Consider the following 17,177-nt stretch of genomic DNA (forward strand, 5'->3'; position numbering starts at 1 on the left):
GTTGGAGGGGATGTAAAACGATATTCTCCTGTGGACTGAGCATGAGGACTGGCTGAAGTAAAAATAAGAAAATAAAACGATATGGTAACCAGCAAAGCGGATGTTGTCAACGGCACGCCTTGCCACTGCAAGACTGTATATTATGTACAGTTCGACTTACACGGATGAAATGACACTTAAGGAAAACAATAGGTCTGCTCTACTCCAAAATAAGAACATGTTTATAATGAAACTACGCAGCAAATTCACGAGGCAAGCCAGGGTTACTGTGGTTACATAAAAGGTGTAAAAGAGTAGCCTAACCACTCAAAGCCACTTGAGCAATGATTAACTAAGTCTTTCTATGGAGATTACAGACAGGTTGTGTGTGTGAATCCAACTGTCCAAGTGCCTTTCCGGGTGATACCTCTGGCCCAGTTTTAACTACCATTGTATTAGAGGTTCTCCTCCCCTGGCCTGACCCACAGGTAAACTCCTATCAGCTTCACCTTCTAGGAAATAGAAATGGGATCCACTGAGAGCAGGTTGTCTTGACTTAAGGGCAGTGTGCTGTTGTAGTAAGGCTGTGTTTGGAGGGCTTAGCAGTTTAGTACTGAAGCTAGGAGGTTTGTACCCAAGACGTGTTGTTTTTCTTGGTAGTGTAATAAAGTCCACGATGAATGATATCAGAGTTAATCTTCCATGAAAAGGTATGCAAATAATCTTGACCATAAGACCCGCGTCAAAACCATTCCACGGCAAAGTAACAAACGGTTCAGCTTGAAATGTTCTCTTTTTTTCTCCGTAAACAAAACACATTTACCACTGAAAAAGGATTGCACATTTCATCTGCTATTTTGTCACGATTGTCACCTGGATACAGAGACAAGACACGCCTTCTGTTCCCTTACACATGGTTTTCTCAGCAGTGTCCTACAGTAGACTGTCATGGTCCTCTACTATAGCGTGGGGTAAACCCAACACTTACAAAACCACTGGCTCCTTCATCTGCTGCCAGGCATGCTTTGAACAGCCCCATAACCGTCAGTGTGGTAAAGTCAAAGACTTTGGGGAAATGTGGCAGGATGGGGAGGGTTGGAGTAAAGCAGGCCAACAGACATTTTGCAAAAGGATGTAATTGACTATCGTGCGATGCTGCGATTATCCCGAGAATCTCTGCGGAGCGTTGTGAACCATCACAAGGTGCTCAGTTTTTTTGGGATACGTTGTTTTTCCAGCGTTCTTTCATCACACAAGAGATTACACAATATGGACCGTGGTGGATTCCTGTGCTCTTGCTTTTCGCCATTTGCGTGACCACACGCTGGACTCTACAGTTAATGCCATTCCTTTGGAAATCTGGGAGAAATCTGTTGCGTTCTGGAGCTCACGATATCATTCCTTCCCATTCCTCCCGTGCCAGAAACTGCTCCGTCGAGAATGAGACGCCTCTCGGGACTCGTGTCTCTTTCTGAAAACCTGGTGATAAAGGTCCTTTAACGTAATCCTTTAATCAGATTTTATGGTTACGTAAAATGGGGAAACAGGAAAAAAAAAACTACAGGAAATGGCTTTCAGATGTCTTAATGAAGAGGCAGAAAGCTGGAGCCTAGGGTCACAGTGTTGTGTTGACAACTTGACGGTCACAGAGAGACAAGACACTGTTACTCCGTTACAGCAACAAACCAAACTATCAACAATGTGCTGTAGTGGGGTCTGTGACCACTTTACTCAGGTTGTGTACAGAGACAACTCTGCTCTCACCCCCATTACATAGGTCACACTGTACACCTGTATCAACAAACAGAGACAATTCCCTTGGTTTTATTTAGATAACTTACTATAAGTGTACATTTCCAATGGTTAACCTGGCTGGGGAACAGAGAGCAGGCTTATCTCAGAGAGTGACATCAGCCTGTCCTGTAAGAACGGGGTGAGACATACGATGTCAGAGAGTGGGCGAGGTGCAAATTGTCTCTTAGGGTCTGTACCCAATGCAGGGCAACAGCTCACAGTTGTGTCTGTCACCGTGGCAACAGCAGAGCGGTGAGGACGTATTTGCGGTGCGCACCGCAACAACCGAGTTTGATCACGAGAGGTTGGAAACCACAAACCACAGCGGCCCTCTGGGCTTTGGTGTGAGGTACAGTTCTCACCCCCTTTACCCTAATGTGGCTCGTCTGAGAACAAACGGGACTCCTCTGTCCCCTCCCCTGTCCCAGAGCTGCATGGTCAGAGGCTTGGGAAGTCTCTTGTCCTGCCTGGAACACAGCTCCTGACATGAGGTCAGAGCATGCTGCATGCACCAGAGGCAACCTTCAGAACAGGACCAGTGCCAGGACAGCTGGGATATCACACCCCATCCCTTTTCTATTATTGCCCCCCAGGTTATAAATACCCTCCATTAGGACGGCCAGCTTGTGGTGAATGCCAGGCCGTCCTACCCTTGATTGAGCAATATAATCAAAAGGACCTGCTGGCTGACTCTCTATCCGCTCTTTCTGTGTGAGAGAGGAGAAGAGCTCTGTGGAATGGAATCTCCCAGTCAGTCACTCACCCGGTAAAAGGCCGTCGTCAGGGGCAGCAGGGCGGAGGCGACCGCGTACTCTTCAGAGCTGGAGCAGTCCTGTGGGTCACACAACAGGGGAGAGGTGAGGTCAGGACACAGCATGACAATGTTAAATCGCTATGGTTCAAGAAGCTCTGGGCAGTGCACCTGTTATACCGCTATGGTTCAAGAAGGTCTGGGCAGTGCACCTGTTACACCTCTGTGGGTCAAGAAGCTCTGGGCAGTGCACCTGTTATACCGCTATGGTTCAAGAAGCTCTGGGCAGTGCACCTGTTATACCGCTATGGTTCAAGAAGCTCTGGGCAGTGCACCTGTTATACCGCTATGGTTCAAGAAGCTCTGGGCAGTGCACCTGTTATACCGCTATGGTTCAAGAAGGTCTGGGCAGTGCACCTGTTATACCGCTATGGGTCAAGAAGCTCTGGGCAGTGCACCTGTTATACCTCTGTGGGTCAAGAAGGTCTGGGCAGTGCACCTGTTATACCGCTATGGGTCAAGAAGGTCTGGGCAGTGCACCTGTTACACCTCTATGGTTCAAGAAGGTCTGGGCAGTGCACCTGTTACACCTCTATGGTTCAAGAAGGTCTGGGCAGTGCACCTGTTATACCGCTATGGTTCAAGAAGGTCTGGGCAGTGCACCTGTTATACCGCTATGGGTCAAGAAGGTCTGGGCAGTGCACCTGTTATACCGCTATGGGTCAAGAAGGTCTGGGCAGTGCACCTGTTATACCGCTATGGGTCAAGAAGGTCTGGGCAGTGCACCTGTTATACCGCTATGGTTCAAGAAGGTCTGGGCAGTGCACCTGTTATACCGCTATGGGTCAAGAAGGTCTGGGCAGTGCACCTGTTATACCTCTGTGGGTCAAGAAGGTCTGGGCAGTGCACCTGTTATACCGCTATGGGTCAAGAAGGTCTGGGCAGTGCACCTGTTATACCGCTATGGTTCAAGAAGGTCTGGGCAGTGCACCTGTTATACCGCTATGGTTCAAGAAGCTCTGGGCAGTGCACCTGTTATACCGCTATGGGTCAAGAAGGTCTGGGCAGTGCACCTGTTATACCGCTATGGGTCAAGAAGGTCTGGGCAGAGCACCTGTTATACCGCTATGGGTCAAGAAGGTCTGGGCAGTGCACCTGTTATACCGCTATGGTTCAAGAAGGTCTGGGCAGTGCACCTGTTATACCGCTATGGTTCAAGAAGGTCTGGGCAGTGCACCTGTTATACCGCTATGGTTCAAGAAGGTCTGGGCAGTGCACCTGTTATACCGCTATGGTTCAAGAAGGTCTGGGCAGTGCACCTGTTATACCGCTATGGGTCAAGAAGGTCTGGGCAGTGCACCTGTTATACCGCTATGGGTCAAGAAGGTCTGGGCAGTGCACCTGTTATACCGCTATGGTTCAAGAAGGTCTGGGCAGTGCACCTGTTATACCGCTATGGGTCAAGAAGGTCTGGGCAGAGCACCTGTTATACCGCTATGGTTCAAGAAGGTCTGGGCAGTGCACCTGTTATACCGCTATGGGTCAAGAAGGTCTGGGCAGTGCACCTGTTATATCTCTGTGGGTCAAGAAGGTCTGGGCAGAGCACCTGTTATACCGCTGTGGGTCAAGAAGGTCTGGGCAGTGCACCTGTTATACCGCTATGGGTCAAGAAGGTCTGGGCAGTGCATCTGTTATATCTCTGTGGGTCAAGAAGGTCTGGGCAGTGCACCACTCCAAAAAACATTACGTACCAACAAAATCTGATAGTCGATTGCAAAAATTACAAGTAATTTGGAGTAATTTAATCTTCAGGGTTGGCACCAGCCATACTTTCCCTATCAAGGCCACTGCAGCGTTGGGACATATGCTTCCAATAGGCTTATATAATCCTGACAATTGTCAGAATGTTCCAATTTCTCAATTTATTGGTCACTTCATGTTTTGCATTCCTGCTCCAGATTACATCCCAGAGTTTCCGGGATCAACATCTACAAGCGTATTGAATGAAACCATGGGATTTTGTTGCATAAAATCAAATTGTCTTGGCTTTAAAATGCAACATCTATTAGTCAAGCACCATGGCGAGTCCAAAAAAACGGACATTTAATTTTTGAAACAGCTAGAGCGCAGCCGATCATTTTTTCACCACTCACAGAATGCATCTGTACTGGGGTCTGTCTGTAATACAATAGGTTGTATTCAATGGAGCATTAGAGATGAGCACGGCGTTCCGACAGATAGTACAATACATCCAGTAGAACTGGGGAATTAAGGGACAAAATAAAATGGCTCATATTGAGAACAGACAGACTGGATGGGAAAAGGAGAAAATCTGAAAAGGACCCAATTCGGACCCAAAAGAGCTCCACACACAGGAAATTGGTACTTATCTCCATGAGCTTTGTTGGTATTTATTTGTTCAACTGGGAAAATCAGAATGGCCGCCGGAAACTTGATTTAAGTCCATGTCAAAACAGCAGAGCTGATCCTGATCTGGTGCTGTGTCTCATAACCCTCACAGGGACCCCAAGGGCAGGGAACATCATACATCAAATACATGCACACACACACACACAACCCTAAAACACATCTACATTCACAACCCATCTTTCATACACATACGAACAAACACTTCATAACCACGCACGCATTTGACAAACTTTGCATTTTCACAAAGACGCACGCCACCTCACACACACGATCAGAGCCTCTCATTTTGGCAGGAGAGGGGGGGTAAAGGGATTGTGACAGGAATGCTGGACTTGCCAATATTGAAGAGGGGGCCTTTTTCACGGATAAATCCCCCATTCCTCACAAAAAACGGAGGAATGTACAGAGAGGAGCAAATGCAAAACATACGGTCTTCAGCTAAACATGAAAGCCTGGCCCCCCATGGACCGAGCGATATACTTTCTTGTTTTCCCCTTGCAGTTCGTTTTCAGTTATTTTGGGTTGCGGTTGAATGCTCGAGTTTGGAGCGCCACCAAAGCTTTGTTTACCGGCATCCTTAACAATGCCACAGGTCACAGAGGTTCAAAGAACCCAGCGAAAACTCTCCAAATTACTCCAGGAGCGGAAGCGCAAGGGCAGAAAAACTGGAACATTTAACAGAGACGTCGTTATTCAAACAAAAAGACCACAAGGTCAGAGGAGCCAAGTCTGGGCTAACATTTCACACAGCATCGTTCTCCATCTTTCCACAACACTGTACTGTAATGCCTTGAGCCGAGCCTGTCAACATCAAAAGGCAGAAGCATTGATTCAGAGCATGACGAAGTGTCATAAGACCAAGCAGTGCTCTGCTATCTGTAAGAAAACAGACCCAGTGTACATGTTCATATGTCATTCTGACACAACCCCGTTTACTTCAGACGACCTCAGTATCATCTACAAACAGGGCCGCACTGTAATCTGACATGGTAAATGCCACGTTTAGGGAAGACATGATGTCTTAGAAGCAGCTATCCAGGTTAGCGCCATGATTTACTGTAGTTCAGAACTTCCTAGGCCAATAGGTCACAGCAAACCCTACTAAGAGTATAAAGATGCCGAACAGTCCGGCTGAAAGAAGGCAAGGAGTGCGGGAGACCCTTTTGTCTGCTGGCCTGTGTAGGCTCAACTACATGTGCTTGGAGTTATTCCTGGTTAACCAGCAGCACGTAAGCCTGTTTACATTGAGACAGAGGAATTCTGCCGTTTATGATTCGGGACACTGCAGTCGCCGTAGAGCCCCTAGCGCATACGAGCACATGCAAGAGTGCAGGGGTGGGGCGTGCGTGTATAAACGTATGTGCGCAAGCGTATCTGTGTACAGAATGGTGAGGAGAGCAACGTGCCACCCTGCAGCTCCGCTTAGGAAGGAGGAAGCAGTCTCCCTTCCTCTTTTCTCCATCTCTTTTGTTCTCTCTCAAGGCTGTGATTCATGGATGACTCATGGAGTTTTGCCCCTGATAAACACGTAGGCCTATACTCAGCAAACAAAGACCCTGGACCCGCACGTTTGACAGACCCCCATGACAGGAAGTGATCAGAGAGCAGCTTCCTGCAGACACCTCTCTCCCTTAGCGCTTTCCAGGAACCGTCCGACTGAGACTGGCATTTAAAGCAGAGAAGGGGAGCTGGAGGAGACTTTTATGAGGCTGCTGTGCTGTGGAACCATAGAGCACGAACCATACTCACTCATCATAAACTGACTCATTGACAAACAAGCACAATACTGCGCACAGCCGTGCACACAGACACATACCATACAAACAGACAAAGACAGACTAGAAACTATGGTACACTAATCAAATTGAATGTCAGAAGCATGGAATAAAATCACTGTTCGCTTCCTGGCCTGTACGGTGTTCCCTGGCCATGTTTACCTGGTCCTGCTGGCTGACATCCAAGGGGAATGGCTTTATCTGTACATGAGAATGATGCTCGAGAGAACTTCCCAGTGCCTTCGTTACGTTAGCCTGTCCAACCAGGCCAGAGACTGACCCATCTGCAACCTCAAGCAGAGGGAGAGCTTTTTTACAGCAAGAACCCACTCCTCCGCTCACAGAGGATATTAAAGGAGAGCAGGAGAAGTGGGGGATTCTAAATTAAACCTTAACCAAGTTACTGTCCAAGTCCTGGAGGGAGGTAGGCTGGGGACGCTGTGTGAGACTGTCAAACACACAGCAGCACATCCTGGTAGAGCGGAGAGCAAAGAAAACATCACATGATATTGCATGAATAGGAATATGTGGACACTGCTTTCTTTAGCAAAGCAAAGCCATGAGTGCTAAATCTCTCTAAAAACGAATCATCTGCTCAACGCTAAAGCTCATTTAGATCTATTTTGGAATAATTTGGCGACTGAGAAAGTTGAGGAGACTAAACTGCTGGGTGTAACCCTAGATAGCAAGCTGTCATGGTCAAAACATATAGACACAATGCTTATTAAAATGGGAAGAGGTCTGTCTATGATAGGGCGTTGCTCTGCCTTCTTGGCATCTCAGTCGACCAGACGGGTCTCATAGGCTCTAGCTGTCGCACCTGGACTACTGCCCAGCTGTGTGGTCATGTACAGTCATGGCCAAAAGTTGAGAATGACACAACTATTAATTTTCACAAAGTCTGCTGTCTCAGTTTGTATGATGGCAATTTGCATATACTCCAGAATGTTATGAAGAGTGATCAGATGAATTGCAATTAATTGCAAAGTCCCTCTTTGCCATGCAAATGAACTGAATCCCAAAAATACATTTCCACTGCATTTCATCCCTGCCACAAAAGGACCAGCTGACATGTCAGTGATTCCCTCATTAACCTCTCTAGGGTAGGGGGCAGTATTTTCACGGCCGGATAAAAAAACGTACCCGATTTAAACTGGTTACTACTCTTTTCCAGAAACGAGAATATGCATATAATTGGTAGATTTGGATAGAAAACACTCTAAAGTTATTAAAACTGTTTGAATGGTGTCTGAGTATAACAGAACTCATATGGCAGGTCAAAACCTGAGAAGATTCCATACAGGAAGTGCCCTCTCTGACCATTTCTTGTGCTTCTGTGGCATCTCTGTCGAAAATACAGCATCACTGCTGTAACGTGACAATTTCTAAGGCTCCCATAGGCTCTCTGAAGGCGCCAGAAAGTGGAATGAGATCTCTGCTGTCTCTGGGCTAGGTACAAGAGCGCTGTTTGTGAGTGGTCAGGCTGGTGGCTCAGAGACAGGAGATGCGCGGCCCCGATAAGTGGCCATGTTTTTCTTTCAGCCTTTGAACGAAAACAACGTCGCCCGGTTGGAATATTATCGCTATTTTACGAGAAAAATAGCATAAAAATGTATTTTAAACAGCGTTTGACATGCTTCTAAGTACGGTAATGGAATATTTTGACATTTTTTGTCACGACATGCGTCCGCGTGTCACCCTTCGGATAGGGACCTGAACGCACGAACAAAACGGAGGATATTTGAACATAACTATGGATTATTTGGAACCAAAACAACATTTGTGGTTGAAGTAGAAGTCCTGGGAGTGCATTCTGACGAAGAACAGCAAAGGTAATCCGATTTTTCTACTAGTAATTCTGAGTTTACTGAGCTTCGATGTTGGCGAGTGTCTGTTTAGCTAGCCTTGATGGCCGAGCTATCTACTCAGAATATTGCAAAATGTGCTTTTGCCGAAAAGCTATTTTAAAATCTGACACTGCGATTGCATAAAGGAGTTCTGTATCTATAATTCTTTAAATAATTATGTATTTTGTAAACGTTTATCAAGAGTAATTTAGTAAATTCACCGGAGGTTTTCGGTGTGTATGGTAGTTCTGAACGTCACATGCTAATGTAAAAAGCTGTTTTTTTTATATAAATATGAACTTGATTGAACAAAACATGCATGTATTGTATAACATAATGTCCTAGGAGTGTCATCTGATGAAGATCATCAAAGGTTAGTGCTGCATTTAGCTGTGGTTTGGGTTTTTGTGACATATATGCCAGCTTAAAATGGCTGTGTGATTATTCCTGGCTGGGTACTCTCCTAACATAATCTAATGTTTTGCTTTCGCTGTAAAGCCTTTTTGATATCGGACAATGTGGTTAGATTAACGAGAGTCTTGTCTTTAAAATGGTGTAAAATAGTCATATGTTTGAGAAATTGAAGTTATAGCATTTTTATCCTCTTCAGCGTCTCATCCCGTCAGCGGGATCAAAATCCAGCGAATTTTTTTTCTCTTTTTTTTTTTCGTTTTATAGATACACCTCTCCTGAATCGACCCACGTCGTCCGATTTCAAAAAGGTTTTACAGGAAAAGCAAATCATTAGATTATGTTAGAGGAGTCCATCGTAAAAAGCAGCAACGTAGCCATTTTCCGACCAACCACTTGCATCACAAATAACCAAAAAACAGCTAAATGCAGCACTAACCTTTTACAAACTTCATCAGATGACACACCTAGGACATCATGTTACACAATGCATGCATTCTTTTGTTCAATAAAGTTCATATTTATATATGAAAACAGCATTTTACATCGGTGTCTGACGTTGACTAACTATTTTCCCGTCAAAAGCATCCGATGAAACAGTGCTACATTTTACTGAATTACCATTCGAAAACATGTTTAAAATGTAATATTGTCATTCTAAGATTTATAGATGAATATCTCTTGAAAGCACCTGTCATACCAGATTTAAAAATAACTTTACTGGGTAATCACACTTAGCGATAAAAGGGGATGCGATACTCAGAAAATGACCTAGTAAATACAGCTCGGCGCCATCTTGGAACAATCGCAGATCACATCTAATGTCGTATAATATTGTCAATAATCCCTTACCTTTAGTTGTCTTCATCAGAAAGCACTTCCAGGAATCCCAGGTCCACAACAGATGTATTTTCGGTCGAAAAAGTCCATCCTTTATGTTCCATTAGCATGCTGTTGTTAGCGCGTCTCAAGGCAGTATCCAAAAGCTCTGCCGGCCGCGGGACAGCCGTGTCGGAAAAAAGCTATTTTTTCCCATTTCGGTTCGTTCAAACATGTCAAACGTTGTATAACATAAATCTTCAGGGCCTGTTTCAACAAGAGAGCCAATAAGATTCGAGGGGGACGATTTCAATGTGTTTCAAAACGTTTCCAAAGGTGGGGGTAGACAGGGCCGCCGGCGTCATAATGGTGATGGCCCTCCCCCTGTGACCAATTTCCAACGCGTCTCATTGACTGAGTTTCGACAGTAGAAGGCTCAAAACACTTTGTAAAGACTGGCGACATCTTGTGGAAGCAATAGGAAGTGCTCAAATAACGATAGTTCACGGTGTGAATAACAGGCAACGACGTGAAGTTGAGTCCACAATTCAGAATTCCACTTCCTGTTTCAATCGGTCTCGGGGTTTTGACTGCCATTTGAGTTCTGTTATACTCACAGACACCATTCAAACAGTTTTAGAAACTTTAGGGTGTTTTCTATCCACAGGTATTAATTATATGCATATCCTAGCTTCTGAGTCTGATTAGTAGGCCGTTGAAAATGGGCACTAATTTTTTCCAAAATGCGCTGTGGCGCCCCCTATCCTAGGGTAACGTCAAGAGGTTTTAAGGTTTTTGTATTTCGCGCCACTCGATTCCACTGGCTGTTGACTAGGTGGGAAGATTTCGTCCCACATACCCGAGAGAGATTAACACCAGGTGTGAGTGTTGACAAGGACAAGGCTGGAGATCACTCTGTCATGCTGAATGAGTTTGAATAACAGACTGGAAGCTTCAAAAGGAGGGTGGTGCTTGGAATCATTGTTCTTCCTCTATCAACCATGGTTACCTGCAAGGAAACACGTGCCTTCATCATTGCTTTGCACAAAAAGGGCTTCACAGGCAAGGATATTGCTGCCAGTAAGATTGCACCTAAATTAACTATTTATCGGATCATCAAGAACTTCAAGGAAAGCGGTTCAATTGTTGTGAAGAAGGCTTCAGGGCGCCCAAGAAAGTCCAGCAAGCGCCAGGACCGTCTCCTAAAGTTGATTCAGCTGCGGGATCGGGGCACCACCAGTACAGAGCTTGCTCAGGAATGGCAGCAGGCAGGTGTGAGTGCATCTGCACGCACAGTGAGGCGAAGACTTTTGGAGGATGGCCTGGTGTCAAGAAGGGCAGCAAAGAAGCCACTTCTCTCCAGGAAAAACATCAGGGACAGACTGATATTCTGCAAAAGGTACAGGGATTGGACTGCTTAGGACTGGGGTAAAGTCATTTTCTCTGATGAATCCCCTTTCCGATTGTTTGGCGCATCCGGAAAAAAAGTTGTCCGGAAAAGACAAGGTGAGCGCTACCATCAGTCCTGTGTCATGCCAACAGTAAAGCATCCCGAGACCATTCATGTGTGGGGTTGCTTCTCAGCCAAGGGAGTGGGCTCACTCACAATTTTGCCTAAGAACACAGCCATGAATAAAGAATGGTACCAACACATCCTCCGAGAGCAACTTCTCCCAACCATCCAGGAACAGTTTGGTGACAAACAATGCCTTTTCCAGCATGATGGAGCACCTTGCCATAAGGCAAAAGTGATAACTAAGTGGCTCGGGGAACAAAACATCGATATTTTGGGTCCATGGCCAGGAAACTCCCCAGACCTTAATCCCATTGAGAACTTGTGGTCAATCCACAAGAGGCGGGTGGACAAACAAAAACCCACAAATTCTGACAAACTCCAAGCATTGATTATGCAAGAATGGGCTGCCATCAGTCAGGATGTGGCCCAGAAGTTAATTGACAGCATGCCAGGGCGGATTGCAGAGGTCTTGAAAAAGAAGAGTCAACACTGCAAATATTGACACTCTGCATCAACTTCATGTAAATGTCAATTAAAGCCTTTGACACTTATGAAATGCTTGTAATTATACTTCAGTATTCCATAGTAACATCTGACAAAAAATATCTAAAGACACTGAGGCAGCAGACTTTATGAAAATGTATATTTGTGTCACTCAAAACTTTTGGCCACGACTGTACTGCAAAGAGGGACATAAGTCAATTGCAGTTGGTCCAGAACAAAGCAGCACGTAGCGCACTTAGATGTACACGGAGGGAGAGTGTCAGTAAAATGCATGTCAGTCACGCCTGGCTCAAAGCTGAGGAGAGATTGACTGCATCACTACTGGTCTTTGTGCGCGGTATTGATGTGTTGAAGGTACGGAACTGTCTGTTCAAGCAGATAGCACACAGTTCAGACTCTCATCGATACAACATAAGATAAGCAATCAAAGGTCTCTTCACAGTCCCCAGGTCCAGAACAGAGGCTGGGAAACACACAGTATTAAATGAGCCATGACTACATGGAACTCTGCCACCCCAGGTAACTCAAGCTAGCAATACAACCAGAAAAAAAGGGGCACAAAAGGGGACTGTGACGAGACACAGCCATTTAATATATATTGTATTGTAATTTGCACTTTGCTATTTAATAGACCTAGATAGAGTATGTACTGATACACTAGATGATCACAAGTATGTAGGCATTAATATGGAGTTGGTCACCCTTTGCTGCTATTAGCCTCCACTCTTCTGGGAAGGCTTTCCACTAGATGTTGGAACATTACTGTGGGGACTTGCTTCCATTCAGCCACAAGAGAATTAGTGACATCAGGCACTGATGTTGGATGATTAGGTCTGGCTCGTGGTCTGCGTCCCAATTCATCCCAAAGGTGTTCAATGGGGTTGAGGTCAGGGCTCTGTGCAGGCCAGTCAAGTTCCTCCACACTGATCGACAAACTATGTCTGTATAGACCTCGCTTTGTGCACGGGGGCATTGTCATGCTGAAACAGGAAAGGGCCTTCCCCAAACTGTTGCCACAAAGTTGGAAGCACAGAATCGCCTAGAATTGAATGCTGTAGCGTTAAGATTCCCTTCACTGGAACAAAGGGGCCTATCCCGAACCATGAAAAATAGCCCCAGACCATTACTCCTCCTCTACCAAACTTTACAGTTGGCACTATGCATTGAGGCAGGTAGTGTTCTCCTGGCATCTACCAAACCCAGATTTGTCCGTCAGACTGCCAGATGGTGAAGCGCGAGTCATCACTCCATAGAACGTGTTTCTACTGCTCAAGAGTCCAATGGTGGGGAGCTTTACACCACTCCAGCCGAAGCTTGGCATTGAGCATGATGATCTTAGGCATGTGTGCGGCTGCTTGGTCATGGAAACCCATTTCATGAAGCTGATATTGCTTCCAGAGGCAGTTTGGAACCAGGTAGTGAGTGTTGTAAACGATGACAGACGATTTCTACGCACTACACGCTTCTACACTCGGCTGTCCCGTAAAATTAATTGTTATTCCCATACCATTATCACAGAGAATCAGACAAATTATGCTACCCTCTGTTTATTGGCTACTTAGTTTATTCAAGACTGTCACAAAATACAACACTGCCCCTTTAAGACATAAAAAAGCTCTTTACCTGACTCCCTTTTCAAAGAGGGCTAGAAATGCACACCTTTTGTTTTCTTGTTGGAAGCAACCACTCCCCCATTGTTGACTAGAACTGAGCTATAACCGGGCCAATAACTCACTAACTAGCAAAGAATATGAACAAATGTGCACACGTGGCTACATGCAGCTCCCACTTTGATCTCAAAACAAGCGCATCTAGTGACTGCTCATACTGTAGCCTAAACACAGTCCAGTTCATAGTGAATGGCACAGATCTATATATGGAAATGGATATTTGCATGTAGACCTACTGCAGCTCTGATTGGTTATGGTGCACCGGTCTGTGTAGAATATGGGCCTAAGTCATGCCTGTCAATGCAAAAGAATCCTACTCCAATGTGCTCTGCCTACAAGAAGATCTCTTGCACAGTTAATTTTGCACACTAAATCTCACAGTTTCTTTTGTTTCGGTATATTACGTTGAAAGTGACTAATATTGCATTGATTCGATCACAATTGCCGCAGTAGAAGGAAACGTTGATAGTGTTAACTAAATGGGAAACTGTAGAAAGATGAGTGAAGATCAATCTCGTGCTTCTCTGTGGGGGCTCATATTTCTTCTGCGCGGAAGTCTGATGTGAGCTGCGCGCCCTCTGCTTCGAGGAAACATTGGTTGTGGGCCCATCTGGCCAATAGCATCACAGCATTGGCCAGCCCAGAGTACCTCTGAACATAAACTAATCTAGAATGGACAGACCTACAACGTTTCTCCTTTTCCCAACAACCCCCTGCAGGTGAAGGAGCACACATGTGAATGACATTTTGACAGTGTTTTTTGAGCACTGTCATGGGGCCCATAATTCTCTCTGATAGGAAATGGTTGGGATGCGAGGATGCATATACCCCTTTTTCCATAGCAGCGCTCTGCTCACCTGGCCTTGTGCAATGTCCACCACCAAACCTGCAACAGCTGGAGGGGGAGAGAGGGAGGAGAGGTGCTCTGCACGCACACAGAAACAAATAGGCCCCCCATTAGTGCAAATACTCCAATTAAGGTCAGTCATGTCTTTGAGTCATGCGGCTGTCAAGTAGGAGATACGACTTAAAACAGCTGCAGAATGTTTACCACATACACAGATAAGATGCGTCCAGCACCGATAGCACTGGCATCCACTTTGGACAGTTTAGTCAGCATCTTACTGTAACAGTTGAGGTCAAAGCATTTGAGGGATGGATGACTAATGTGTTTGGTCAGAGCTCGTTGGTTTTCAAAGTGTACAAAATGTGTCTGTCTACATGGTCAGGAAGTAGTAACACTGCATGGTCTTTCATCTGATACCTCTGGTGATGGCTCAATCAGCTAATCAAATCACTCACACCACACAGCCAGACCTGCAGGCCTCCAACACACTGACGGAGGAGCATCTCTCATTAAATGAACAATTGACTCAGAATGACAGTATGGTAAATATTTACTTTGAATACGTCAAATACTTGCAATAAATGAAAAAAAAAACAGGGTACGGTATGTAAACAAACCTTGAATCAATTAATGAGAGCCGGAAAATGAGTCACTAACAGTCAGTCTCGTCACAGCAGACACCGGTTCACTGTCTCTCTAGTAGGGACAAACATGGGGATGTTCTGTACCAGAGAATAACATTTCCTCAGAAAAAATAAATACAAATCTGATTTGTAAAAAAACAGAAATTATAATAATGTCCAGTCTTTTGAAGGCTCACTTGGTCCTTCATGGCCTTACAAGTACTTGAGGTGACTTATGTTCTGCTTTGAGTGCACTGCTTCAGGAAATGTGGAGTTGAGGACGGCCAAGCTGGGGCTCAGTGAATATACACAGACATCCACTGAGTTACAGTATAGCCTGATTTATAAACTCAGCAAAAAAAGAAATGTCCCTTTTTCAGGACCCTGTCTTTCAAAGATCATTCGTAAAAATCCAAATAGCTTCACAGATCTTCATTGTAAAGGGTTTAAACACTGTTTCCCATGCTTGTTCAATGAACCATAAACAATGAATGAACATGCACCAGCTTACACACGGTAGGCAATTAAGGTCACAGTTATGAAAACTTAGGACACTAAAGAGGCCTTTCTACTGACTCTGAAAAACACCAAAAGAAAGATGCCCAGGGTCCCTGCTCATCTGCGTGAACGTGCCTTAGGCAGGCTGCAAGGAGGCTTGAGGACTGCAGATGTGGCCAGGGCAATAAATTGCAACGTCCGTACTATGAGACGCCTAAGACAGCGCTACAGGGAGACAGGATGGACAGCTAATCGTCCTCGCAGTGGCAGACCACGTGTAACAACACCTGCATAGGATCGGTACATCCGAACATCACACCTGCGGGACAGGTACAGGACGGCAACAACAACTGCCCGAGTTACACCAGGAACACACAATCCCTCCATCAGTGCTCAGACTATCCACAATAGGCTGAGAGAGGCTGGACTGAGGGCTTGTAGGTCTGTTGTAAGGCAGGTCCTCACCAGACATCACCGACAACAACGTCGCCTATGGGCACAAACCCAACATCGCTGGACCAGACAGGACTGGCAAAAAGTGCTCTTCACTGACGAGTCGCGGTTTTGTCTCACCAGGGGTGAAGTTTGGATTCGCGTTTATCGTCGAAGGAATGAGCGTTACACCGAGGCCTGTACTCTGGAGCGGGATCGATTTGGAGGTGGAGGGTCTGTCATGGTCTGGGGCGGTGTGTCACAGCATCATCGGACTGAGCTTGTTGTCATTGCTGGCAATCTCAACGCTGTGCGTTACAGGGAAAACATCCTCCTTCCTCATGTTGTACCCTTCCTGCAGGCTCATCCTGACATGACCCTCCAGCATGACAATGCCACCAGCCATACTGCTCATTCTGTGCATGATTTCCTGAAAGACAGGAAGTCAGTGTTCTGCCATGGCCAGCAAAGAGCCCGGATCTCAATCCCATTGATCACGTCTGGGACCTGTTGGATCGGAGGGTGAGAGCTAGGGCCATTCCCCCCAGAAATGTCCGGGAACTTGCAGGTGCCTTGGTGGAAGAGTAGGGTAACATCTCACAGCAAGAACTGGCAAATCTGGTGCAGTCCATGAGGAGGAGATGCACCGCAGTACTTAATGCAGCTGGTGGCCACACCAGATACTGACTTACTTTTCATTTTAACCCCCCCTTTGTTCAGGGACACATTATTCCATTTATGTTAGTCACATGTCTATGGAACTTGTTCAGTTTATGTCTCAGTTGTTGAATCTTGCTATGTTCATACAAATATTTACACATGTTAAGGTTGCTGAAAATAAACGCAGCTGACAGCGAGAGGACGTTTCTTTTTTTGCTGAGTTCAGTACTACTCAGTGATGAGATCCCACACCTACTTCCATTAGAAAGGACTATCCCCTCTCTCACCTGGTTGTCTGTCAGTAAGCAGAAACTTACCGTACTGTATACATACTGCTTTGACTCAGCAGAACAAACACTGCTCCCTGTGGACGAGTGCCCCTTCAAAAGAGTTTGAACCGCTAACGCTAGCCTTTAACAGTCAACAGAGCCAGAACAACACAGTGGGCGGCAGGTAGCCTAGCCTAAGAGTGTTGGGCCAGTAACCGAAAGGTTGCTGGTTCAAATCGGGCCGTTCTGTCCTTGAACAAGGCAGTTAATCCCCAACAACAACTGCTCCCTGGGCGCCGATGACGTGGACGTCGATTAAAGCAGCCCCCCACATCTCTCTGATTCAGAGGGG

At 45.7% G+C, this 17,177-nt stretch overlaps 1 protein-coding gene across 4 annotated transcripts in view; it reads right to left on the reverse strand.

Annotated features, from left to right (window-relative positions):
• The window catches only part of LOC106562098 (myotubularin-related protein 13), a 158,551-nt gene that overhangs the window by 40,285 nt on the left and 101,089 nt on the right, over positions 1-17,177 (reverse strand). For all 4 annotated transcript variants that reach the window (XM_014126678.3, XM_014126677.3, XM_014126676.3 and 1 more), the window contains exon 17: positions 2,537-2,605. In XM_014126678.3, the coding sequence (XP_013982153.2) occupies positions 2,537-2,605 (69 nt within the window). The remainder of the gene's footprint in view (positions 1-2,536; positions 2,606-17,177) is intronic.

The sequence above is a fragment of the Salmo salar genome, chromosome 11 (genome assembly GCF_965601325.2).
Source record: "Salmo salar chromosome 11, fSalSal1, whole genome shotgun sequence".
Taxonomy (NCBI): Eukaryota; Metazoa; Chordata; class Actinopteri; order Salmoniformes; family Salmonidae; genus Salmo; species Salmo salar.